At 41.3% G+C, this 27,713-nt stretch overlaps 1 protein-coding gene and 1 non-coding gene across 3 annotated transcripts; both read right to left on the bottom strand.

Moving 5' to 3' along the window:
- Positions 1–935: 935 nt before the first annotated feature.
- On the bottom strand, positions 936–27,657 carry SNX5 (sorting nexin 5). Of its 2 annotated transcripts, XM_073878432.1 has the most exons (15): positions 27,504–27,554; positions 27,182–27,264; positions 18,045–18,150; positions 16,665–16,769; positions 14,819–14,929; positions 13,879–14,000; positions 12,615–12,738; positions 10,911–11,006; positions 9,652–9,757; positions 9,491–9,566; positions 8,486–8,525; positions 8,311–8,397; positions 6,495–6,654; positions 2,842–2,927; positions 936–1,713 (listed from the first exon to the last, which is right to left on the bottom strand). In XM_073878432.1, exons 3-15 carry the CDS (start codon positions 18,054–18,056, stop codon positions 1,663–1,665), a joined length of 1,176 nt encoding a protein of 391 aa, XP_073734533.1. In that variant the 5' UTR covers positions 18,057–18,150; positions 27,182–27,264; positions 27,504–27,554; the 3' UTR covers positions 936–1,662. The 2 variants fall into 2 exon arrangements, with proteins under 2 accessions (XP_073734533.1, XP_025732589.1); XM_025876804.2 differs by lacking the exon at positions 18,045–18,150 and having other exon boundaries at positions 27,504–27,657.
- LOC112828103 (small nucleolar RNA SNORD17) lies at positions 21,253–21,489 on the bottom strand. Its single transcript, XR_003209409.1, has one exon. It is a non-coding gene; the product is annotated as a small nucleolar RNA SNORD17 (small nucleolar RNA).
- Positions 27,658–27,713: the final 56 nt, after the last annotated feature.

The raw sequence follows: 27,713 nt of genomic DNA on the forward strand, positions 1-27,713 counted from the left end.
CTCTCAGCATGCAGGGCCAGGGCTTAGGACCCCAGCATCCTGGCTGCTTATCTGACACCCCGCCAGACCTAGTCCAAAGTGCAACAAGGCCCCGGTTGAGCGTTGAAGCATGGGGGGCCAGCCGCTGGAGCACCTTAGACCAGTTGTGACCCACCCCAAACACACCTAACACTTGTGCTACCATGAACAGTATAGTATGGGGCTGTCAGGTAAGCAGGAGATAAATAGGGTCAGGAACCCAGACTGGAGTTTCAGCTGTTTAAATTCATTTTGTGCAGCACCATGCTTCCTAAATATGTAACATGGAGAAGCAAGCTGCTGTGTCTGGCCCGTTTAGTAAATTTAGGTATCTGGCTCCTTTTATTAACTGGCTGGGTGGGGAAGCTAGACTTCAATGACAGTTTAATAGAAGAAAAACTGCTCCCTGTGGTGTTCAGACATCAATATTTTGCAACTCTTTTACCAGCTACAGCTAATCCAAGAACAGGATGAAAGTGGTGGGTAAACATCTCTTACGACTGTAAGAGAAAGAAAAGCCCACAAAACCAATTCTCAAAGGATCTTCCCAATAGTTACCTACAAAGGGTTAAGATGTAAAACTTCACAGGGGAATGCCTGGCAGGTACTAGTCATCACCAGCTTAGTTATCACCAACAGGATTGATGCAGCCTTTCTGAGGACATAGCATCACTTATGCTAAGCCTGTCAAAAATGCAAACCCAAATTGAACCCATGAGCAAGCCAGACAAACCCGATCTGGGGACCTTCCAAAAAAAAAAATGGCCGTATCAGTAGTCTCAAAAGACGTTAGGATTAGAACAGAGGCTAGGACTGTGGGAAGAGAGACCTTGAAGCCCTCAGCATCAGAGGGTTAGTACCAACCGCAGTCTTGGGGAATACCTGGGCCTTGTTTTCCACAAAAACACTCCATATGGTAACATGATTTATTATTTTATTATACAAAGTACACACACACACACACACACCTCCCCCTATGGTCAGGAAGGGGGCTCACATCTTAGACTGGCCATCTTCTAAAGTAGGCCATATTATTTGTTTTTATACCCTAAGATATTTCTCTCCCCTCAAATATTTATATCCCAACTACAAAAAATGGAGCTGCAAAGGGTATATAAATGAGATTTTCTCGCTCTTGTTATAGTAGTCACTTAAGGTGACTAAAGAACCATGAGTATAAGGGGGGGGGGATCACATTAAGGAATGGAATGTATATGTTACCTGCAACAAGCAGCTGACTTATTTGTTGTCAGTGGCACCTACTCTAAATTACCGGTTTGGAGGGACATGGGCACATGAAACCATGAGACAACATGTGCCAAGCCATTGCTTGTAGTTGGTTCCAGAAGGCACATGTTTCCTGCACTCTTTATAACTAAAGACAAATTACAGGAGAACTCAGCATGTAGATTCTGCCCACTTTGAGGTATTAAATGCATAAGGAAAAGATTCGTTATGTCCAATTAGCATGCAATAGAAATATTTTTAAACCAACATGGTTAAGTGTTAAGATTTTTAGAAATCAAAATATTTATTCACATAATTTTAAACTAAAGTAAAAGGTAATAAATCTTGTGATGATTTAAGTGCAAGTGATGCTGGCTTTCTTTCACATTCGTGTCCTTCATTCAGAGAAAAGGCAGATCAGTTGTTCTTGAACAAGTCAATGCAGCTCTGCAGAAGGGAGACATTGTTCTGGAAGAAAGACAAAAGTCGAGGCAGACCAATGAATCTCTCTATAGAGTCCAGACCTACATATCTGTAAGAATTCAACTCAAACCCAGAACTTAAAACTTTTCACAAGAGATTTAAAGCCAGCCAAACTGGGTTGGGTCCTTTTCTTCACTAAATCTCAACTGAACCTCATCCTACAACCTGCACCCCAATTTCATGTTAGTGAGTTCCTCTCCCTCTGAGGGTCTGCGACTGCCACCTGGAGAGGCTCACAGCTCCACCACAGATCTGCTCTCAATGCAATCCTGCCCATTTTGCTTACTGTGACGTAACCTAAATGCTATAGAAGAGTTGTTCTTTAAAACTGAAGGCCTTGGAAAGACCGGATTAAAAAAGTGCTAAAAATTAATTGAGATTACAAATGATAAATATTCGTAAAGAACTTAGCACAAACTGCTTTACAAAGAGGAACTGAGAAAACTCAGAACACCCAGAACATTACGGGTATGATTTACATATACAGGCCACTCTAAAACCCCAATTTAAAAGGTCATACACAGCAGGACCTGGACTTAATCAAAAAGTAAATAAATGTTGTAGTCAAAATAAAGAAATTCAAAATACACACATATGTTCAAAGTCTTCCTGCTTAACCAATGCTGATGGGCCAGACAGCACTTCTGGGAATCACATGCAGATGTACCTAGGAACCACTGGAAGAGCCATGCCTAGAAACTGAGCCAATTGCTCTGGGCACCAAAAAGTCTTTAAAAGCTCCTTAAGGAGATTCTAATGTATACCCAAAATTGAGAACCATTTTTCTCCATCTTTTCTGTACCAAATTAAGCTACAGACATTAAATACACAAGGAAGTTCTTCCTTTCTAAACAAAAAAAGAAATTAATATTAAGACACTAATATGCTCTTCTCCAAAGCAGTATTTCATCATGATGTTGTAGAATTTTGGTTTGCAGCAGAAAAAATCCAAGAAGTGACTCCCACCTACATCACAGGAGATTAATCGCACAGGAGATTAATACCACAAAGCAAAGCTCATCTGCCCAATGATAGAGAGAGAGTGAACTGGGAAATAACCTGAGGGGGGGAACCCTAAAAAGCTTCTGGCTTAATTTGAAGGAAAACACTTACCCTGGCATGCTTTATTTCCAGTTCAGACATTTCAATTAGATTCTTTCTAAATGCTGCCACTCTCTTTCGTTTGAAATTGATTAGTTCTATAAAAGAATGTATACCAACAAAAGCTGAACAATTTCCATCTTTAACTTCTAAATATCATCCTTACATATAATATAATCTCTAAAGCTTTGATACATACATTTTCTCATATTCTTACTATTTCTGCAATTGGGACATATACCTGACATTTTATGGACAATGTAGTGATATGCCTGCCATTGCCTTTATTTATTTAAAGATTTTATTTATTTCAGAGAGAGAGAGAGAGAGAGAGAGAGAACATGAATGGGGAGGGAGTGAGAGAGGGAGAAGCAGAGAGACTCCTCCGCTGAGCAGAGAGCCTGATGCAGGGCTACATCCCCGGAACCTGGGATCAAGACCTGAGCCGAAGGCAGACACTTAACCAACTGAGCTACCCAGGTGCCCACCTGTTTTTTAAGATTTTATTTTTAAGTAATCTCTACACCCAACATGGGGCTTGAACTTAGCAACCCTGAGATCAAGAGTCCCATGCCTGACCTACTGAGCCAGCCAGGCGCCCCTGCCATTGCCTTTAAAATGAGCACTAGCACTGCACCCAATTATTGGGCATCAAAATTCAGAGAATGCGATGGACTCCTTGGATAATCAATGAAATGAGCAGTCTTGCCCTGAACTTCTAGCTACCAGTACTTGTAGAAAGAAGGCTGGGGAGGTAGTGAGCCACATATACATACCCACACCAATGGCTATTTCTTTAATGATTATTTTTAAATTTGTGGTGAAACTACTGCTTATGTTCAGACTGCTTTTCTGTAGATATGATCTATACAACATGCCACCTTTACATCTATTATTTCCTATCACCAAACACTATTCAGGATTAATGCCCCATTAGAAATTAGGGTAAACCAAAAATAAGTACTTCCTCCCTTGGATTCCTTTCATAAATGTGTAGTTCTGGTCATCATTCTGTTGGTCAAAACCCTCCCCAGCTCAAGCTGGCACTCTAGTCCTCAGGAGCAAACTTACCCTCCTGTACCAAGTCTATACAGTACCGACCAAAAGAAAGATGAAGCAGCCAACATTAAAAAGTGAAAACTTACAAATCTTATCATGAGGGTTAATGACATTACCTTTGATATACTAAATAGGTCTTTCCCAGAGGTCAGGATAAACTCGTCTTTCCTCTAGGCCTGCACCCAGGACCAGGACCCAACGCTAACCTGTCTCATCTCCCGTGATGCCTGTCCACACCCCCACCTTTTGTACTATGCTCCCATTCAATGCAGTATTCTACACAACGCAGTACTTTTAAATATAGCATAACCAGGCTTATTTTGAATAAAAAGGATAAAAATCTAACACAGGAACAAACCTTAGGTAAGGACAGGCCTAAATTGGCACCATTTTAAAGCTTTGTGGTTTTTCTTTAATTCCCTCAGAAGTTGTCAGGGCTAGTAAAGTCTGGCCTATGTAATAACCTAAGATTTCAACTCAGGAGTTTTGAAGTTTGTTCTTTTCCTCATAAATTTAAATTAGCTAATTAAAGCGCAAAAATTTATTTTACCGTGGCAGCAAGGAGATTCCTTTGAAAGAATCCAAAAGGCAGCCAAGCGAGGATATGTGCATGCCCCTTTCAAGATTTTTGTACAGAGAAGCTCTGTCTCTTACAGCTAAGGAATTATAGTACTGAAAACAATGCGCCAACACAAAGGCTCACTGCTATTATCAGAACGTTTTCAAATAATGCTTAGATTCCGGAACCATAGGGGAGGAGGAAAAAGTTCTGAGAAAACAAAGTCTTAAAACAACATAGGGATTTCTCACAGAAACTCAAGTTTGGGGGTGAATTCGGTACAGACTATCAGTATAATTACATTCACATTCAGGAAAATACATTCTTTACTTTTTAGCGTGTTCCATGTCCCCTGAGAACTGCCAGGTAGTGAGACCCCCCCTAAGGCGAAGACTACAATTTACACTCCTATTCTGTGGAAATGGAACTCTATCCTGAATTAAGGTAAGCCATATTCCCCCCTACTCTGGAATTGGGTAGGCAAGAAAGAACCCCAAGGCTATAGATTGGAACTGAATCACCACCATGGACTCATGATTTCTGAAAAGAGAGTTACACACCCCTCCATTTCCTGGCTCTGTCTCCTGAAGGGCCTAGAAGCAAACATACCCCAGGAGGAATGAGCATTTAGTACCCAAATCTTGTCACAATTCTGTAAATAGAAACCCAGGGGCGCCTGGGTGGCTCAGTTGGTTAAGTGTCTGCCTTCGGCTCAGGTCATGATCCTTCCTGCTCAGTGGGGAGCCTCCTTCTCCCTCTCCCTCTATTGCTCCCCCTGCTTGTGCTCACTCACACACTCTCCGTCAAATAAGATCTTAAACAGAAACAAAAACCCATGACTCTAATAATGACAAGGAAGGAAATGTGGTAAAGAAGGGAAGGCTTGTGTTTAAAGGATGATGATGCCAAAGGCTTGGAAAGAGAATGCTAGAACTGGGGGAGGGGAATTGCCTTTTCTGCCACCATCACCGTAAAGGCTGGCCCAGACAAGAATCAACATAGACTAAATTTAGGGAGAAAGTATGATGAAGAGCAGGCTATCTGCAAGGTCTAAAACTGTCTCCCCACACACTGCTGATTAGTGGCTGGGGGGCGGGATTAACTATACAGTGGAGAAATTGGGCAACACCTTGATTGGGTAATCAAAATTAACACCACAAATGAGGGGAAAATGGGACATAGGTGCCCTCAGATGCGACACCTGAAAGACATTACTCAGATAGTATTCTGCTGGAAATGCATAACCAGAACCTATTCATAAGGGAATAGACATTCCAAAAATGAAGAACACTATTTGTAGAGACTGTGGTCCCCAAAAAGGCAAATGCCATGTTATTTTAATATATATGTATTTTTTAAAGAATTTATTTACTAACTTTTCAGAGAGAGAGGGAGAGCACAAGCAGGGAGAATGGCAGGCAGAGAGAGAAGCAGGCTCCCCCCTGAGCAAGGAGCCTGATGCGGGACTTGATCCCAGGACCCTGGGATCATGACCTGAGCCGAAGGCAGACGCTTAACTGACTTGAGCCACCGAGGCATCCCTGCAAATGTCATTTAAAAAAAAAAGGCAGGGGCAGGGGTCCCTGAGAAGGGTTCCTTCCAAATTAAAGGAGACATAAGAGCTATGGTAACCTAATGGCAACCCTAGAGAGGAGGACGTTATTGGGACAAACAAAATGAGAATATAGACAACAGGTTGGAATGTATTGCATCAAAGTTTACCAAAGTCAGTAAAAATCCTATAGGGATGTAAGAGAAATACACAACCAAGTTTTTTTTAGGGATAAAAGGACAGTAGATACAACTTAATCTCAAATGGTTGAAAAAGGAAAAGAAAATTCCACCCTGTGTGCATTTATAAACATACACATGCCACTACATGTGTGTGCAAGTGACAAAGCAGAAGAGGCAAACTGGACAGCTAGGGGACTCCAAGTAAACAATGCACAGGTGTTCTAGAACTGCATTATCTGTGCAACTTTTTTTTCTATAAGCTTGAAATTATTTCCAAATAAAAAGCAAAAAGTAAAGAATAGCCCTGCTCAACCTTCTTTTGCAGATTCAGAAAGCTGTTCAAATTTCTGGCAGCATTCCTGCTGGTTTGCCTCAGCCAACTTAACATCTTTGCTTTTCAAGCGGGCCTTATCCAAGGCTTTGTTTGAGTTCTCATAGTCAGTGAGGGCTTTGGTGCGTCTGTATAAGAGATCCTGAGAAAAAAAATTAACAAATAGGAAATAGTAAAGTTATCCTGAAAAATGGCTAGAGAACAAAACAGGAGGAGTAATTATCTAAACTACTCTAAAATTTCTAAAATTTAAAAAAAAAAAAAAAGGCCCAAGTATCACGGTGCCAATGCACTCTCTGAAATGTCAGAAGGCAACAATCTAGTCCACTTCTACCTCCCCCTCTTCCACTATGTTTTTTATTTCAAGATTATCCTAGGAACAGCAATTCTTGCAGCACTGTTGAGAGCTTTTTGAAATTTATATGGATCAAAAAAAAAATCCAAAAAACCCCAAAAAAAACAAAACAAAAACAAACAAAAAAAAAACACCCAACAGTGAAAACTAAAGGATCGAATTTCCATAATTCACTCATGGGAAGCAGTTTCAGAAAATTAACCACCTTCTACCAAAACAGCAGGCACTGCTGGGTGTGTCAAGTGATGCTACTAGAACACAAGTGAGGCAGCAGGAAGAACATTCTTCTAACCTCACCCCACCACAAGCTCTGCCTCAAGTCCGACAGAGGCTCTCACATCCGAAATAAAGATTATTTGCAATCTCCAGCAATGTACAACTTACCTCCATATTTAAAACAGAATAGATACGGGAGGCTCAACATACATGATTTTGTGTGCACTCAAAAAACCTGGGTTTATAATCAGCTCTCAAGTCCCTTAAAATACTAAATAAGAAATAGTCTGAAGTATATAAAATATATCCAAATATAAGACTAAGGAAACATGCCAAAAGACAAGTTAACTAAAAATGAAACTATGAGGAAAATCATGAATTTCTACTTCCTAATGACATTTCAGGGCAGTGTTACGGCCAGTGAAAGCATGTTTCATTCCCAAAGGTCATTCTGCTTACCACTTAGTCTTGGTTTTGGTTGAGTAATGGTTTATAGACTCAAAAACTGCAATTCAATAAAAAACTCACAAAACCCAAAAACCTCTTCTCCCTCAGAGACCTTTTGGAATGTGTTCGGTTATACCCGCATCCAATAACCTATAATCCCCCAAATTACTATCTGTCCACTCAGCACCACTCCTACTGCTCCTGATACGAACTAAGGACACAATGCCAGAAAAAGGTATGTTACTTGTAAAAAGATTTCAATCTAAAATGGAACCAGAGGCTATGAAATAGAGAATCTCACACACATGCCCTCAAATGAATGAAACCTAAGAACTAAGGTACTGATTGCAAATGCCCAATTTATAGAAGACCCAGAAGATACTTATCTCCTGTCTGATCAACTCACTTCTTGGCACAAACATCCTCAAGCCAATGAATTTAACTGCTTGGATGTCCCTCTCTTCACACTCCTACTAAATACAAGCCCAGCCCAAACCCTTAATGCACTTGCCTGTAGCTTGCTACAGCGTGTGTTTCCTGAACTGCAATTCTTCTGCTATTCCCAAATCAACTCAATTTCTGGTCCAACCTGTCTTGGTTTACCTCTTTATTTAGTACTACTTACACAAACAATCCTGACAAATTCCTAACCTTTCTTTCATTTTCAACACAAACAACAACAACAACAACAAAATAATACATCTCTAACAGGAGACCTCTTCTGGGTCATGGCAAGGTGGTCTTGTATTGTTCTGATGAGTTAAACACCTGCTGCCTTACCTTAGCAGCCTCTATGTTGAGCATGTAGTATCGGAGAAGCTCTGTCAGCTTTAAGTCTTCATCTGAGGAGACTCGACTTTCTACTTTCTATTAAAAAAAGTAAAGGTCACCATCATCTAAGCAAAAATCTACAGATTTTAAAATATATAATGAAGACCAACATAAAAATCCTTACCCTAAGTTTTTCAAATAGCTCAGCAACCTTCAATAGGTACCTGAAAAGATACACATGATTTTGGCTTAAGGTCTTAAAATCATGTATGAAACAGGACCTTCTCAGTAAGACATGAATGAGTAAACGCAGGAATCTGAGCATTTGGTGCTTTAGAATTAATTTATCAAAGTAGTACTTTCATCACCAACTGGCCCAACCTAGTAGAGAAGATGGTTACAGAACTGAGCACATCTACAGTGCCACACTCGTGGCTATCAACCTCTCTCAGTGCCCCTCAGCCACCTTGCCATGCCGATACTGTGTCCCTAGATAGTCTTTAACCAACGTCAACGCTGTGTTAACTAAGGGCAGGTTCTAATGAGCTGCCACCATGGGTGTTCCAAAACCATAAATATGCTATTTAAATAAAAAAAATAAAAATAAAATTTTTAAAAAGCTACTGTTTCATTTTGACATTAGCCTGACGTCCATCTTCAAATCAGAAATACCACCACCACCTGTTATACCAAGCCTTAAGTGTTAAGTAGAGTGCAGTCTCACACCAGAAATACCCAGGATGGAGGAACTGTGAATTCATATAAAAAAGCTCAAACCAGACTGGGGTCATTGCATTACCCTTAAGACCACCTTAACCAAAACAAACTTCTTAAGTCCAGGGCTTTACCAGGTGAAACACCACTTGCCAGAGAACATAGAAGGCAAACATTCAGAGACAACTCCAGAATTGAATCAAAAAAAAGGAGACAGTTTGACAAAAATAAGTTCTTTGACAATAGCTACCATGTTTGGTATAGAAGTGCCCTCTGAGTACCCTACAAACATCTTAAACTGTGTCTATGTTCAGATGGTATATAAAGATTTGAGTGCTAGAAACTATACTATCCTCTACTCTTGATGAGCTGGTACTCAAAAGCAGAAGTGAAACTATACAGTCATTCCTCATTATACCACTCAGAACTTTTCAATTAGGGGAGCAGGGAAAATGCTTTTCCAACAAAAACTTACTTTTTGATGACCGTGGGCTCTTCTAAAGCCAGGCTATGCAGACAGGCTGCAGTGTGGATATAGTCATCTGCAACATCTGCAGAAAAAAAGACAGCCCTTTTTATATGAACAGAGCTAGCACGTTAGCAAAGCTACGTGGCTAGTGGGCGAATGGTATTTACTTTTATGAGATCGGGTCATTTTGTCAGCTTTTGCACATGAATCCTTGATCCTATTGTAATAGTTAATGAGGAAATTCTTCTCTTGCTCAAAGAAGTCATCTACCTCCTAAAAGGGGAAAAAAGAAACTTAAGAAGCAAAACTCTTAAAAATACAAATGTATTATGCATTAAAAGAAACATTAAGGAAATAAGCTCATGCATTAAAAACTTTAACTTCTATGGACAAGGAAAGCCAAAGTGACAAGACAGCATTTCATACCCAAGATTAGCAAACCTCAAGCGCTGGCAGGAAATGTCAACAGAGAAAACAATTAAAGAGCCATTCAACAATGCCCAGGAAAACTCTGGTATCCTAACATCCAGCAATGCTGGCAGAGAAGTGGTTCTGGCTGGCAGGTTGCAACTCAGTAGTGGATACCCACATGTTTGTATGCGGGGGTATATTTGGTGGGCACCAGTCAGAGATGCCAAACATCCCGTGATATGTGGGTACAGGACAGCCCCATACACCTTAAAATGCACCAAAGAGAAATTCCTAGAGTTTCCAAATTCCTGACGATGCCCACTACTCAGCACCTATAGTCTGGGCCCCTTGCTCAAGTCCTCAACAAGTGGCAAAGCTAAACACAAGATGGTAACTCAGTTAAAAAATGGAAGGGGCTGAGACGTGAGAGATAAATATCACCCTGAGGGTAATGAGAGACCTGTTTGTTAGTCTTTTAAAACAGCTCTGTCCAACAGAAATATATGAACCACATGTGCTATTTAAAAATTTTCTAGTAGCCACATTATAAAACAAAAACAAAACACAGATGAAACTACTTTTAATATTTTACATTCTTTTCTTCACATCAGATCCTTGAAATCTGGACATACAAATAAAATTAAAAATCTGGTGTGGCTGGGACTACCAAAATGGACAGTAGTCCTGGAGAATGGCACGAAATACTAATCTTGTAGCTTATTTTCTTCTTAAAAAATAAACTGAGTAACCGCTCTCTGTACAGAAAAGGAGAAAATGAAGAACTAAGTGTGAGACTGTTCTTAAACCCTCACTTAAGAGAACAGGATATTTTAGGAATATAAGCAAAAATTCATTGAGTAGATAAAAATAACCAAAATTTAAAAAAATTATTTACATTTCTGTGAGGTTAATACTAATACCATTTGTTTTACAAATCTCTTGTGAAGAAATAAATGCAGCAGCAGAAATAAAATGTCACATGAAGAGTTTTCTACAAACAGCTAAAAGCCCTTACCTTAACTCCAGAAAAAAGGACCTCATCAGCACTTTTCACCACACTTTTGAAAAAGCCACCAAACATCTCTTTGGTATTTTTCCGCCTAACACTTAGCTGGAAAAAAAAAAGAAAATTAGGAAAAAATAGTTTATGGTATACATATTTCTCTAAGTACTTTAAGCTCCTCCAAGTGATACTGTGTACTAGCATAGGAACACACATAAGATACCTTTTAATTCCATCTTAGCCACCAAATCTAAATAGGAATAAACAGCAAAACCTAAACATAGGTCATAATTCTAAAAGCGTGACCTAGGGGCGCCTGGGTAGCTCAGTCGTTAAGCATCTGCCTGCTCCTTGGAAAGCCTGCTTCTCCCTCTCCCACTCCCCCTGCTTGTGTTCCCTCTCTCACGGTCTGTCAAATAAATAAAATCTTAAATAAAACAAAAGCGTGACCTAAAGATATTTTGGAAATAATACCTGGCACTAAGTCTCAGTGGCTTTTATTTTATACTTTATTTTTAAGTAGGCTCTACACTCAACATGGGGCCTAAACTCACGGACCCAAGATCAAGAGTTGCATGCGCTTCCAACTGAGCTAGCCAGGCATGTGTTAGTGGCCTTTAAATCCTTGGCTGAATTACTATACTGTTCCATGTTGTTCACTGAACTTCACTGGTTAGACGATACTGAGTAACTTAAGTCAGGGCTTGCCTCACACATATTAAGTAGTGGCAGAGATGGTTAAGCGTCTGCATTCAGCTCAAGTCACTATCTCCAGGTCCTGGGATGGAGCCCCATGTTGGGCTCCTAGCTCAGCAGGAAGGCTGCTTCTCCCCATCCCTCCTTCCCTAGCTTGTGTGCGCACGCACTCTCTAACAAAATCTTAAAAATAAGGCAAAATATACAACTCCTTCCAACAAACAGGTAACCAGAAACAAATGTTAATTGAAATTCCTCTTAATCCCAAAATTGGGGTGCCTGAGTGGCTCAGTCAGTTGGGTGTCTGACTTTAGCTCAGGTCATGATCCCTGCACATCAGGCTCCCCGCTCAGTGGAGAGTCTGTTTCTCCCTCTCCCCCCACACCCTCTTGTTCTCTCTCTCTCAGATAAAACCTTTCAAAACAAAACAATCCCAAAAATAAGTGAAGGCAAAAACTGGTCCTTTATTAAAAGGGGAGAAAAGTAATCTACGCATTTTATAAAAATGTCTTGAAATGGATCTATGGGAGAGGTGGAAACAGTATCTAAAAAAAGGATTCCATTGTGCCATTAAAAAATTCAGTACTTTAAAAGTCAATTTTTCAGAAAATGTATCAGGCCATCAAGTATATTTATTTTTTTTAAAGCAATCTCTACACCCAACATGGGGCTCAAACTCATGACCCCAAGATCAACAGCTGCATGCTTTTCTGACGAGCCAGCATGGTGCCCCTCAAGCGTATTTTTTTTTTTTTTTAAATAGTCACACGTGGGGGCTCCTGGGTGGCTCAGACAGTTAAGCATCCATACCTAACTCTTGATTTCAGCTCAGGTCATGATCTCAGGGTTGTGGGATTGAGCCCCGCATCAGGCTCTGTGCTAGGCATGGAGCCTGTTCCGGATTCTCTCGCTCTCCCCCTGCCCCTCCCCCGACCCCCTTCCCTAAGTGGGGAGGGATAGAAAAAAACACCGTCATGTGCATTTTCACTGGATCATGGAAATGGAACAAAAATGCCTTACATCCTGATCATATTCCAGGAACACATGGAAGTTGCGATCTTTACTGAGAACAGGGTGAGAAGAGAGCCGCTGTAGAAAGACTTCATGGGAGGACACGGTCTTCTTAAAGACCGCAAGATACTCACTGGAAGAGAAGCACACAAGGCATTCAGCTGGCACCGCTCGACTAAACCAGTATTGGTCCTGGTTATCACCATTGTTCTGCTCATGCTACTAAGGGAAAACACCTGAACTGGACCAAAACATTTTGGTATAACCTTTTATCTAATTAGTAATAAGGCATTTGCCATTTGGGAACCCGTGGAATAAACCAAAGAAAGGGCAAAGTAATATTATAACCGGAGTTGAGAGAGCACGTCTACAAAGCCCAAACCTACATGCAATTACTGCTAGTATTTAGCAGCCACAGAACACTGGTTTCTGTCAAACAATGAAGAAAAGGCCTTAGTCCTGCACCCACATACATAGCACTGAATGCTTGGAATTATCACACATTATAAAGTGACTTTATCTCAACCTAGGTATTACAGATCACTCTAAACTTCTCCATGGTAGGACTTCAGTCTGTTGTGCTGTATCTTATTCTCAGAACAGGCCATGACAGGTACTCTAGCATGTGCGGAATGACTTAGTACCTGGAGGTGTGTGAACACTGGCCCTTGAGAATACGGCCATGGGGCAGAGCAGAGGACAACTGCTGAGATGGGCACCACACTGATGATGGAAGGGGGGGAGGGAGCCAAGTTAGAGGTGTAAGGGTAATTTAGTAATTTTAATGCAAATCCCCAACTGTGATACAGTTTTGTTTGAAATAATTACAACCAAATTAAAACATGCTTCCTGTGAACCTAGGACTTCTTTCAAACCATCAATGTGATTACTATTCAGAGTGCTTCTCCGCAACCGCATCAGTACAGTCTAGTTTCAGCTATACTTTAGTCAGCGAACTTCAGGGAATAAGACTTAGTACACTATCAGCAGCCTGAAGAGTTCTTTATCTACAAAGACACAAAGGCTTACTTCTTCACTATGCCAGACCAGCATTCTAGAACAAGTAGTCCACATGGGGGAAAACAATCAATCTATCCAGTGTCCCCCACCCCCGCCCCCCGCCCAAGGGAATCAACAGTTCTACAGGACAGCGCACTAGGCAACTAATTAGCTGCCAAACTTTTAGAAAACCGCCAGCTTCTCCTGATTTCTGTACACATCACCACTTTGGTTCTTCTCAAAAGATACAGCCCCATCAAGAAAACCCACTTACGCTTCCAGCTCTTGCTTCATCTTAGCAAATTCTTCTTTGGTCATAGACCCTTCACCCTCTCCCAATTTCTGCATCTTTTCTCGAGGGCCATCAAAGTCAGGCTTTGTAGGAGCGGGCGGAATCTGTAGGAGAGGCAGGTTAACTCGCAAGCATCCTTGTCCCGGCAGCAATGTTCTACTAAGTGCCTATGCACAAGGAGGCAGCCACCCCAGTGGGGCTAACAGGTCAAGCACTGTTTTTCTCTTAACCTTATTCCTTTTGGCCATATAAAAGAAGTCTCCTCCCCACAACTGGGCACTCAGACTGTAATCATTTGTTCAGGTTATCCATTACGGATGATCTGTAGGGGATAATAGTGTTTAACCTGCTCAATGTCAGTTTAAAATGTATATATGACAATCAGTGCTAAAATGAAGTCTATGAAGCACCATCAAAATTAGTCTCTAGACATCAAAGGCAATTTTTAATTCCACAGGATGAGAAGATTCTAATTTTGAGTGAACAGAATATTCTCAAACACAAGCTTCAACACTACTTTTATTAGCACAAAGACAACTGCTTCCTCTACTCCTTGAGCGGAGGACACTTTTGAGAAATTTATTGTACACCATTACCATTCTGAGGTTTTCCTAGAAATCAATTCTACTTGATGCCTGGAAGTACCAGAGAAATACCAAACCCAAAGGTAGAGAAGATTCAAACCATGAAACCATTTAGTCTATCATACAGGTCTTAAGAATGTATGTACGCTTCACCTCACAGCTACAATACGATTCTCATGTAGTTCAGCCTTACCAATAGTACATCGTCTAGTTGGTAGATGAAATCAGACAGTTTTCACAATCCATTATAAAAAATGGGTAAAAGTCTCAAACAAAATGAGTAAGAAGATAGAAGAAACTGGCTTCAGTGATTATTTGATTTTCCAAAATGCACTTACGATAAGCCCAGCATAGTCTGCAGTTTCAATAAGTGTGTCATGTAGCCACACAAAGTCTTCATGTTGCCTTGTAACAGAAAACTCTGGGCTCTGAAACGTGGGCAGCGTGGTCTGTGAAGAACAGAGTAAAAAGTTAACTGGTAACCACCACTTTCTGATATAGCGGTTTGGGTTTCCTGGGCTGTGCTATGGGAAAATTCTGTGTAACAAAACAGCTCAGTGAGACCCAGTCAAGAACAAAAGCAGCAACACCTGATCTCCTCACTATAAAAGTCATTGCTGAAGATTCAACATGTTCTTTAAGGAATTCTTTTCACAAAACTCCACCTCTCAGGTCAACTCAGGCAGATATAATCACATAGTCGTCACACTGTCTCCTGAGCGAGGTACGCTAATCAAGCCACCAAGGTATTAAAAGAAAACCACATGGGGGAGGACTGTACAGACAGCGTGTCTATATGCGGGAGATGGCATGTAACCCAAAAGCTTTGTACAGAATCAAACTGCTCAATTCAAATTGTGCCTCAGCCATTTATTTTACTTAAACCTGTGGCTCGGTTTCCTCACCCATATAAGGGGATAATACGATACTATCATAAGATTATTAAGAGAAAATTAAATCTACGTAAACTCTTTACAATGCCTGGTGTAAGACAAGCATTCAATACATTTTAACTAGTATGGAAGGAGAAAGGATACTGAAAATGTTCCTGAAAGGATGGATTCTGAAACATTACATTTACTCTCCACATTTTTCAGATTGGCATTAGTGCCTTTGTCAAGTTAAAAATTTGTACATGTGGGCGCCTGGGTGACTCAACTGGTTGGGCGACTGCCTTCGGCTCAGGGCATGATCCTGGAGTCCCGGGTTAGAGTCCCGGGTTCAAGTCCTGCATCAGGCTTCCTGCTCAGCAGTGAGTCTGCTTCTCCCTCGGACCCTCCCCCCCTTTCATGCTCTATCTCATTCTCTCTCTCAAATAAATAAATAAAATCTTAAAAAAAAAAAAAAAAACTTGTACATGAGGCATCTGGGTGGGTCAGAATGACTCGATTTTTGGCTCAGATCATGTTCTCAGGGTTGAAGATGGAGCCCTACATCAGGCTCCAGGCTCAGTGGGGAGTATGCTGAAGATTCTCTCTCCCTCTCTCTCTCTGCTCCTCTCCCTGCTCATGCTCTTTCTCTAAAATCTCTAAAATAAAATCTTTTAGGGCACCTGGGTGGCTCAGTCATTAAGCGTCTGCCTTCGGCTCAGGTCATGATCCCAGGGTCCTGGGATCGAGTCCCACGTCAGGCTCCCTCCTTGGGGGAAAGCCTGTTTCTCCCTCTCCCACTCCCGCTGCTTGTGTTCCTGCTCTATCTCTGTCTGTCAAATAAATAAATAAAATCTTTAAAATTAATTAAATCTTTTAAAAAACTTGTATAAGGAAAAAAGTGTTTTGATTACAAGAAACAGGAGGGGCTAAGGCCAATAACTTACTAAATATGGGAAAAAGCAAGCACTTCACACTCATGCAAATAAAAACAAAGGTGGAAGATCTGAGCTGTGTAGGTAGTGGCTCCACACATCACTATGCCTGGTTTGCTTCCTCATAGAGCAGAGTATATAAGCCACACAAACATCAGCAATACCCACACCCTAAGGCTCCACCACAGTGGAAAATGCTGAAGCAAAAGAGCACTTATCTGATGCTCACTACAACCAAGATGAGGGATGTTCTCAGCAGTAGTGCTACACTGCAAACAAACAGCAACCATTTCGGTTCAGGACATCTCTTCTTGCCCACTGTGAATCACAAAGCTACAACATAGCACTGCTTTGATTACTGAAGTCATTCTGTCACTTACCTTGGTGTGCACTGTAAATTTGACCTTATCTCTCTCACTCAGTGCATCGGGTATGTCAATCTGAAGCGAGGGATCAACATTCAGGTCCACAGATACAGATCTCAGCTGAAATACATTTTTTGGCTATTAGTCTCAATTTCACTGTAGTGTTAAAAAGTATCCTTCCAAAAATGGAAGCTAGGAATTAAAAAGCATTCTACATAAGATCATTTATAACAAAGTCAGTTTAGATATCTCTGAAGTTTATTTGAAATCGTGGGGAAACCTCTTTAAATGAATGGGTAGGTCCAAAATATTCCTGTATTTCTGAACAAAGCAACCACATGATTTTAGGTCTACACGAAAAATACACTTAACCAAATATTTCAACTAAAGCGGCTTAGAAGCAGACAGAATGAGATCTTGAACTTCTCACATAAATGCCCCAACTACAAAGAAGCATTACCAGATAGTACACAGAACTGAAAGAAGTTAGAAACTAAGAAAAAGAGAAGATACAAGAGAACAGGCATGCGGTATAGGGTTCCTAAGTAGAAGGATAAGAAAGAAGGATAAGAAAAATCAGCTCGAGTAAACAATTTATAGTCAGGGATTGTTTCAAAGAGATGAGAAATCTAGACACAAGATGTGATTTATTATAAAAACAAAGGTCTCAATTAGGAGAATCCCACTGTGGTGACACATAAGGACAAAAGTGTGAACACTGCCCTGGAAGCAAAAGTAACAGATTTTGTGATCTGGAAATTCAGAGGAAAAGAATACTCAATTTCCTTTTCCCAGTTTAAGAAGAATTTTGGAAGAACTAGACCGTTGGGAGTATGTGGTTAAAATGGCTTTCCTATTAAATTTAAAACATAATAAATTTCCTAATTCTGAAAGCAGACAATGATGGTCAATCTGAAGATCTGACACAAACACAGCATGACAGCGTGTGTGGAATAAGCAGCTCATCCCCCTCTCACCCAACTAGTAATCTAGTGCTGAAGCATCACAACACTGATTAATGAACCCGGTGAATGCCAAGTGAAGACTGGCATTAAGGGGATGACAGAGCAAATTCCCTCTGAATTTCCTTTTGGATTCTTTGCTTCAAAATTTGAAGTTCAACACCAAGGTTTAACTTCTGAAACTAGAAAGTCTGGTTCAATCAGTTCTATAAAGTTTAAATATATTCACATACAAAAAATGGATTATTTCTCTCCCCTATCTTAGAAGCGATCGTTACTCTCCTTTCCCAGTGAGCACTGCAACTAAAAATTTTAAACTGTAAAAACCAGTCAGCCCTAGAACAATGGCTTTCCTCTAAGAAAGAAGCTTCGAATAATAAAGTTATTATACAAAGAAAAGCTTCAGGTATTAATAAAATACAGTATACTTAACAGCCCCTGACATCTCAACCCCATACTTCTTCCAAATGGATTCTTGATGACTCCTAGGAAATATTTGCTTGTTTGGCTCAATTTCCACATGTCCATTTATGAGATCTCTGCAAACAGAGATAAAGTTTCAAGGTCAGGGATACTTCATTTTATCACAACTGGGACTCCAGCTCTGACATTTCTGATAAAAGCTTCCTTCCTTCTGTTCATTTACCACTGGGCAAATACAGTGTTGGAAAGGACCTCAAAATACACACAAAATTTGATTGCAGAGAATACTGGCCATCCCAACTATCTTGTGTTTTTATCTGGTAGTCCAGGAAATATAAAGTAGGCCAGGTACAAAAGAGACAAGAGATACTGCTAGGAAGATAGGGTAGCCCATGGGACAGGTCTAAGGTGCATTTAAACAACTGCTCTTTCCTAAGATTCCAACTCCCAAGTCACAAATCCTGGTTTCTAGCCAGCTCTCAATTTCTGAACACTGACAATTCCATTTTGGCCCACTGCAAGTGAAGCAAACTCCATGAGTCTACAAACTCCACATGGACTACATTTTGAATTAAGATTGAAGGACCCAAGGGGAACATAATCTAGTAAATGGGTTCATTTAAGCACCTCAGTCAAAGCTACAATGGACTTTCCCAACTGCTTTTTGTTCCACTCAACAAATTATTCTCGTTTCCTCTCTTCCCATACTTTCAATCATAGAGAGGTAAAAACCCCAGACTATTTACTATTATTACCACCTTCCTTTTTTGTCAGCACAGAAATAACGGGTTTTGGTTTTTGTTTTTTGCAACGAGGACATAAATAAATAGCAAAAACCACTGGAGGTTTCAAAAGACTTTCCATCATAGGATACCAAGCATCCAAGCTTCTTCAGCACGTCATCATTTTTTGCAGAGACAAGGGATTCAAACAAAAATCCAACCACCTGACATGATAGTCTTAACCACCAAAAAACCCCAGATAACACAGTAAGTCTGCATTTGAGCCTTAAAGAATTGTCATCTGAAAAAAAGATACTAGCAGAATTCTAAGCATTCAAGCCATCATCAACTCAAAGAGTTCTCATTCACAAGTTAAATGAACTTTCTTGTACTGAAGCATATAACCCTCCAGATAATGAAGCAGATACATCATCAAGGAGTAAAACACTGAAATGTTCAAAGCTTCTAAGTCAGCACCGTATCCTGACTCGAGAAGCACAAGTGTGAATGAATAAAAGGTCAGCATTCCTTCTGCTTAGTCAACAAAAACACCACCAGACAGCCCCATGCCACAGTACTTGCTAAATAAAACACCAGGATGGAGGGTATAAGGATAACACCCCTCCATATATTTTTCCCACTCATGCACCTCCATCCCTTATCCTAAATAAGTACTCAGAGTACTGCTTAGCACTGCAGACCAACACTGTCAGTCTAACTTGGGCCACAGAGGCCAAAATGCCTAGAATGGCTGTTTAAATCAGCAAGGAAACGGACTTCAGAACTATCTGACCTTAGGCATATTAATTTTTGTTTCCCAGTTCCCTTAGGTACCTCCTGAGAATCGAATTCAAAACGTTATCTACTCTCAAACAACAAAGTTTTAAAACTTTCTTCTGGGGCGCCTGAGTGGCTCAGTAGTTAGGCTTCTGCCTTCGGCTCGGGTCACGGTCCTCGAGTCCTGGGATCAGAGTCCTGGGAACCTGCTTTGCCCTCTCTCTCTCAAATAAATAAAATCTTAAAAAAAAAAAAAATCTGAATGCTTGTAAGAGAACCTGAAAAGGAGAAAAACTTGATACAGAATTCCTGTGCATTTCCTCACCTGTTTATCACCTTTACAGCTGAGACATCTGATACTGCTTGCAGAGCTCTGAGCTGCTAAGGACCACTTTTGGTCCAAATCTTACTTATGACTCACCCTGGTACAAGACAATACCACTGCAAAGCTCTCTCTTCAAATGGCTTAATGGCTTACAGATGGCAAAGGGTACCTACCTCTGTGACTGGACAACACAGAAGGCTAGATTCTGAAATTCAGAATCAACAAGAGGAACAGAGAAATACTTACATAAGGTATATGTTATGGTGACTACAGACTCCAGTTTACACTACCACCATACAACCAAAATGACAAAACACAACACAATGGGAAGAAATTTATCTCACAGTAACTCTGTTCTGCTATAATGGGGGCTAGCTGAATAGGCATTTACATCAAACTTTTAGGGCAGGGGATGGGCTAAATAAATTGATGGGTATTAAGGAGGGCACTTTCGATGAGCACTGCGTATTATATTAAGTGATGAATCACTAGATTCTGCTCTTGAAACCAATGTTACACTGTATGTTAACTACAATTTAAATAAAATTTGAAAATAAAAAGTAAAACCAGTTTTGCACACAGGAAGAAGTTGGATATGCTAGCACATGTGACACTAGTGAGTCTTCCCTTTAAACTGTTTCTATCTCCTAAGGATTTTGCCTTGTTATCCTTCCTACTGCCTAGGAACTAAGACCCCTTTCAGGGAGAGGGGCAATATGACATGTCATCCATGAATGGTCTGTTAACATGAGCCAAAACAGGCAAGAAGCCTGCCTTGTAAAACAGATTTTCATTTTGATCACAAGAACCAAGAAATGAGGGATTTCAGATAGAAAAGTATGTATACCTTGCTCAGCCCAATATTCATTATTGAGGAAATAAAAAAAAAATGCTCAGCTGCAGACTTACTCTAAATTTGTATTAGTTCTGAAAATAAGACTCACATGATCCTACTTATGAAACACTTTGCCATTTCAATTTGTAAGACGTGCTCTATTAGAAATTCTAATATATCCTCCTCCAAACCCCTCTTTATGGTTCAAGTATTGCTACTCCAAGTCTTTGTTACGTTTTCCTCCATCCTGAAAGGTAACCACAAGCTATTTATTATCTGCATTCATTTCCAGCTTTTCATCATAGCATTGGTGCATGAAAAACAATTCAATCAACTATAAGCAATGTATGAGCTCTACTTTTACAGATATTTGTCCTCATCTCCTGCCTCCCTCCCCCCACACCAACTGGATCTCCCCTTCCTATAATTCAGGCCTGCCAATATCATCTTAGTCCTCAAAGATAACAGAACCACAGACTTCTGGAAAATTTCAGTCTACAAACACAGTAATAGCTATGGAAGTCATATGCTTTTAAAACTAAATAAAGGGATGCAGCAAGTGATCAGATTTCCACCACTCATCTTGGTGAGATGGGACCCAGAGGGACCCATCCCTGCTGACACCAACCATTCTAACCGGTAGTCTACCAACACACAAGCTGCCCACGGTAGAACACCGCAGACTGCAGGGCATTTGGAGGCTACGTAGCCCCAAGTTCCTAGAACAGGAACCGAGGCTTGGAAGAAGGTCAGTGCAGCGCACTCAGCGAATGGATAAACTGAATCATCACTTCACAAAGCTGCAAGCCTATGAACTAGTCAAATTCCAACAAGGAACCAGAAAGATTAAGTTGAATTACTGGCTTAAATACATTAATTTCAAGAAATCCGTCTATATGCCAGATACCTGAAGTATTTTCAAATGAGCTCACAAAACAAATAGGTTGAACTATATGATCTGTAATGATCTTGTAGCACAGAACTTTTACTAGGAAGCAATAAACCAACACTACAGAGGAAGTAGCTCCAACAAATCCATTCAGAGCTCAAGTCCTTTGCCTCCCCACCAAGGCTGCTCCCAGCAGTTTCCCGGTCTATCAAGTCCAGGGCCCTCCTGAAACAAACCTGACATTTTACACACTAGTTATGTTGACAGGGTGTTTAGAAACATTAACTACCATGCTTGCTTAGGCAGCACATATACTAGAAACATTCACTACCTGATCCTCATGAACTTACTTTATGATCAACCCAAGATGAAATAGACACAGGTTTGAGAATAAAATTGACCTTTACAACCAATGAAGGGGTAGAGCAACATGGACAGAGAACTGTCTGAAGTTAAGCTTGTGTCATCTAAATTTGAGACACAAATGGTAGCATACAAAGAGAAAGCAGCCTGCTTTGTGGTGGTGTTTCTTCTGCTTTGAGTCAGAGGTAAGGCACATTTCCCAGATCATTCAGATGCAAAAAATGCAATACCAGCTTTAAAAAATTTTATCATTTACCAGCTCTCTGTATCCATCAACACAATGTTCAAGCTTTGTAGTGCTCTCCGTGAAAGGTCAAGTGAAAGCCTTGAAGTTGGTGACATCTGCATTTGTACTCTTCACGATTTACATGGACTAGATGAAAACTTTTGAGTCTGCCCCACCAAAACAAGTAAACCGTAAACTCTTCGGGCAGAAAACGCACAGCGCAGGTTAACATAAGCAATTATCTTGAGAAAATTACCCTTTCTCTCCAGACCATAGTAGTACTTTAAAAAATTACACCAAATTTGTGAAAGGAAAAGCAGGAGGGAATCAAGCCAAGGACACAATTTCTAAAGTGAAGTTCAGTCATTTCTCTGCTCCTCCAACTACAACTTACACACTCCCCCCTGTGGTATTTATGGTTTGCATTTGGGGTGTGAAACAGCTGATGATTTCCACATTCCTCTTTTGGGGGAAGATCTCTTTTTAAGAGTTAACTCATTGGCCAATTATAAATAGGTGTAAAGAGGTAAAGAAATAGCTTTTTGGAAAGCTAGATCATGCAAACTTCAATTTATACTTGTGAAAGTTTGCCACATTCATGTGAGACAAGATGTCCTGCAGCTGTCTTCCTGCCGTTTCAAAAAGTAAAGGCAGAATTTTACAAAGCTCTGAAATACTTTCCTCAAAAGAACCCGGTTCATTATAAGTTAGGTCGTTTCCTTAAATACTGCCTAACTTCACTGCATGAGCCTTTCACCACTGGCTATTTGAAGCATTCGGAGTACTAACCTAAAGAACTACTCTTGCCTAATTTCCTCAAGCACTCGGGCCCTGACAAAGCAAGATGTTCAAAAAGCAGGATTTTACAACAGTTCTACCCACAGCACACTTCTCAGTGAGCTTGCATCTCGGCCCACAACGCTCTGCAAGTGCTGTGTCAGAGCCTCAGCAGCCTCAGGTTTCCGAAGTGGCATTGAACTCCACCATGGTAAACAGAGCTGCCCCTGTAACCTTCAACTGCCCAGAACCTGCTGAAGAAAACCACCTTTTTTACCATCTTTTGATATGGTTCCTCAATACTGGTAAGAAAGCTAATTCCAAAGATGATCAATAATGCTTATGTTTTTATACAGCATATTATTTCCTCAGGATTTATCAATCCTAGACCTGACAAAATTTGAAATGGGCTTACTAAATATTAACCTCTGTAATACAACCTGACCCACACATACTACACATTTTAGGGAGAAAAGTTACCAAGTGATTCTCAAGGGACCTTTGACAATGCATAATTTTACTCTCACTACTGGAGGGAAGGGAGCGATCACCTAATAGAGGCCAGGAATACTGATGAACACCCTACAATGCACAGGACAGTACACCACAACAAAAAATTATCAAGCAAAAAATGTCCACAGTATTTAGGTTGAGAAATCCTGCTTTAAAGTAAAGCTCTGTATTAGATGGTTAGGTCTCACCAAATGAGAATCTCAAAGTGTAGAAAATTCTCCTCTAGCCATTTTTTCCTCACAGCCAAAAAAAAAAAAAAAAAAGTGAGATTATGACCTGCCAAAGTAGTATTCACAAATAAGGATCCTAAGACACAGTGTACAAGTTACTGATCCAGAACTAAGGTTTGGGCAGCTCTGATTAAGTCACACTTCTGGGGTGTAGAAAACAAGGAAAAAAATGAAGTCAACCATCTAGTATAAACTTCAGTCCGGAAGAATTAGTAAATTTGGACTTGTAATATTATTAAAAGTTCAAGACTGTTCCTGTAACAAATTGTAGGTCACTCTTCATTCAAGCTGAAAGAGGACAGTGTCCCTGCAAACTTCCACAAATAAATAAAATCTTTAAAAAACAACCAAAAAACACAGGGTGCCTGGGTAGTAGTCTCTTAAGCATCTGACTCTTGGTTTCAGCTCAGGTCATGATCTCAGGGTCCTGGGATTGCACCCCCCAGTCAGGCTCCACTCAGGTTCCACACTGCGTGGAGCCTGCTTAAGGTTCTATCTCTCCCTCCCCGTCTGTCCCTCCCACTCATGCTGTCTCCAAAATAAAAATCCTTAAATAAATAAAATAAAAACAACTAGTTGTAAACCAGAGCAGCACCATAAACATTAATGACTGGCTGAGGAGACCCCATTCAACTAAATTCCACATAACCAACTAGTTAAGGGGCCAAGCTGTAATGGCAGTAGATGGGGAGGAGTTATCACCACAGCTTTTGTGTGTTAAACTTAACTACACTCTAGTAGCAATTTGTCATTAAAAAAAAAGTCCAAGAGGCAATCAGGACCCACAATTCAATTTACCATAGGTTTGCTAGACTAACAGGAATGAGACTCATCAACTTAGAAAGATACAAAATGACACTCTAAGTAGAAACTCAAAAACATGCTGCCCACCTATTTTAATGAATTTTTGGCAAAGGGAAGGCCCAGAAAGCCTAGAAAAGCACAAAATGACTGAAGGCCAGGGTAACTAATTTGTAAGAACAAGGTGCTGCATAATCTCCAATTATTTTCGCCTATCCATGAAAAACTCCAAGACACCAGAGAACTCTGGAGGAATGGGGAATCTCAGTACTAGTTTATCATGACAATAAGGCCTAAAATGGTGTTAATATTTTAACCCTTTCAGGAGCTAGACTGGGTAAAACCTTACCTTTCTAAAGATCAAAATACAATCTTTCTTATCACTAAAGGTGGAGTTAAAAACAACAAAATTAATCATGTATCTCTTTTCCTCAGCTGTTTTCTGGGAAAGGAGACAAATCCCAACACCCTCAACTAACGGATGTAACTAAACGGAAATATCAGGCTACCAGATACAAACCAATACTCCTTTTAGTTTTGCTGAACAAGCTGAAGAAAGTACTTGCTGCATGAGCATTCAAAATCCTCAAGAGTCTTGGGGCGCCTGGGTGGCTCAGATGGTTAAGCGTCTGCCTTCGACTCGGGTCATGATCTCAGAGTGCTGGGATCGAGCCCCGCATGAGCCTCCCTGCTCGGTGGAGCCTGCTTCTCCCTCTCCCACTCTCCCTGCTTGTGTTCCCCCTCTCGCTATGTCTCTGTCAAATAAATAAATAAAATCTTGAAAAAAAAAAAATCCTCAAGAGTCAATTACGTTCCCTACTTTACTAGTGGACCTAAACCCCACGAACCCTTATCCTCATGTAAATCCCTAAGTGGGAGGTTTACACTTAAAACATTTTCTGTAAAAATGTAAAATACTTCACTTGACTAAAAGCTATATTATGGCAAGAAAATAGTTTGCCCAAGATTTGACTTCCTGTTATTTCACATTTGTCCCAAACTCCCTTTTGCTTAACAGTGAAAACCACCTAGACTCAATCCATAGCACAGGGCTAGCATCACAGACATAAGAAAGCAAAATGAGGGTGCCTGGGTGGCTCAGCCGGTTAAGCGTCTGCCTTCGGCTCAGGTCATGATCCCAGGGTCCCGGTGAATCCCACATCGGGCTCCCTGCTCAGCAGGGAGTCTGTTCACCTTCTACCTCTGCCCCTCCCCCTGCCTGTGGCTTTCTCAAATAAATAAAATCTTTAAAAAAAAAAAAAAGGGTAAAACAAAGCCATGAGTTAGAGTAGTATTTTATTAAGTTTTTTTATTTCCTGATTTCTGTAACTTAATAATGCTGTATAATCCTTTCCTGTATCCGCTAAAACTGGCAGGGAATAGCCTTTATAATCCTCCATGGAGTTCAGAGTGGTGGGAAAATTACTTTAAAAGCCCGCTACAATATAGTGCAGTAACATGAGAAGGTCAGTTGAAGGAGTTAAGTCCTTTTAAATAGCTGTATAAAACAGATTCTGGATCAAGAGATGAGGTACCAGATGGGGGGGCTCGTCAAATTGCTGTCAAAATTCCTATTCAGCATCTAAACTTCTATAGAGAAAACTATGTCTATAGTATTCTAAGAAGAATCATGATCAAGCTCCCACTTTTAGTTAAAAAAAAAAAAACACTTCAACTCTCAAAAAATAAAAAATCAAGAACCCTACCTCACAAAGTTGCATTTCAATAACTAACGCAGCAATGACACCCTTGTTGGAAGAATCCAGCTAGCTGTGTGTTAACTTCGGTACTTCCTAGATGAAAAAAAGGCTCTCCACACGTGCTGTGTGGATCAAAGGCTGCCTTTGACTTCTAAGTAGACGGAATTCTGTAAGATGCCCTCCAGGTTACTTACACTTGAGAGAGCTTTGTATTCTTAAATTTTATTTTCTGTCAGAAAAACTTTCACGGTGATGATTCGGCACTTAACCTTGTGGCTCGAACCCACCTCTATGAATTGCGAAACAAGTGTAAACGACCAATGAAAGATAACCTGAACTTACTGCGTTAGTTTCTAGACCTCAAGATTTATGAAGCCTAGGGCTAGCTTACATAAACACGCAAGTTTTTGGAGGGCAAAACTTAAGTTTAACAAGTATTTGAGTACCTACTAAAAATGACAATTCCCGCAGTGACGCATTTGGCGTTTATAAAGTTCTAAAGAACATGCTTCAGATTTGACTTGATGGAATTTCCTCAGTATATGGGCCAAAAGGGGGGGGGGTACAGTTCGAAGGCAACAAAACCAAAATACACCATTTACTCCATGTCAAGTGGATTTCACGTTCACCGTCAAATCTTTACAAAGCCAGAGTTCTCACAACTTTTTACGTGAGAGTACTTTCTCGAGTCTCCAGAGAAAAGCTCCAGAGACTCGCCGCGCGCCCTCGGTACCGGACACGCCGACGCGTGCTACCAGGACCGGCCCCGCGACGCTTGCTCTCGTCTTGGGTCCGCAGCCCTCAAAAAGGAGGAAGCAAAGGGCACAAGGGGTCCAGCGGGTGTCTCCGCGTGGCGGGGGGGGGGGGGTGGATTTCGCGGGGAAAGAGAACTGCAGAAGTGGCCCCTGAGGAATACGGGAAGGAATGTGGGGCTCCGGGAGGTCGGCGGGGCCTCCCGTCCTGGGGCATGAGGGCGAGGAGGGCCTCACCTTGCTGCGGTCCTCCTCCTGCTGCTGCAGCAACTCGGGAACCGCGGCCATGGCGACGCGGGCCTCGAGCGGCGGCCTTCTGGCTGTGCGAGGAAAGAAGAAGCTGGGCCGCCGCCGCCTCCGGGGCGCCTCTTAGGGGCGGCCGCGGCCCCGCCTCCGCCAGCCTCCCTGCCCGACGGCGGCGGGAGGCCTCCGGACTCCGCCACCATCCCAGCAGCCCCGGGAAAGGCCAGCAGCGCGCCACGTGCTCCCCCAGAACGGCCTCCCCCGTCCCCGCTGCCGTCCATCTTGGAGCCGGGCAAAAAAGCTACGCGTGGCCTACCCTCGCTCCGGGCCACGCGGAAACGGCCGATCCCAGGGCCGCAACAAGGACTCGGAGCAACGAGTACTCTCAGCAACGCCCGTCTCAAGAAATCCCGCGCTCTCGTGCGGGGCAATTTATTACTCAGCCAGAGTCCAAGATGGCGACAGGCTGTGACGTAAACAAGATATCGTGAGAGCGTAAGGGCGCGATTTGGAGGAGCCCGCGCTA

The sequence above is a fragment of the Callorhinus ursinus genome, unplaced genomic scaffold, assembly GCF_003265705.2.
Source record: "Callorhinus ursinus isolate GAN/ISIS: 27379988/994484 unplaced genomic scaffold, GSC_fseal_2.0 scaffold29, whole genome shotgun sequence".
In the NCBI taxonomy this organism is placed as follows: Eukaryota; Metazoa; Chordata; class Mammalia; order Carnivora; family Otariidae; genus Callorhinus; species Callorhinus ursinus.

What these genes read in the sequence shown, in the direction of transcription:
- SNX5 (XM_025876804.2), bottom strand. Translation starts at nt 27,232, where the DNA reads ATGGCCGCGGTTCCCGAGTTGCTGCAGCAGCAGGAGGAGGACCGCAGC. An exon ending in TCCTGGAATATGATCAGGAT is followed by an intron (nt 11,007 to 12,614) that starts GTAAGGCATTTT and finishes TTTTTTTTCCAG; the next exon opens with CTAAGTGTTAGGCGGAAAAA. An exon ending in TTCTGAATCTGCAAAAGAAG is followed by an intron (nt 2,928 to 6,494) that starts GTTGAGCAGGGC and finishes ATTCTTTTATAG; the next exon opens with AACTAATCAATTTCAAACGA.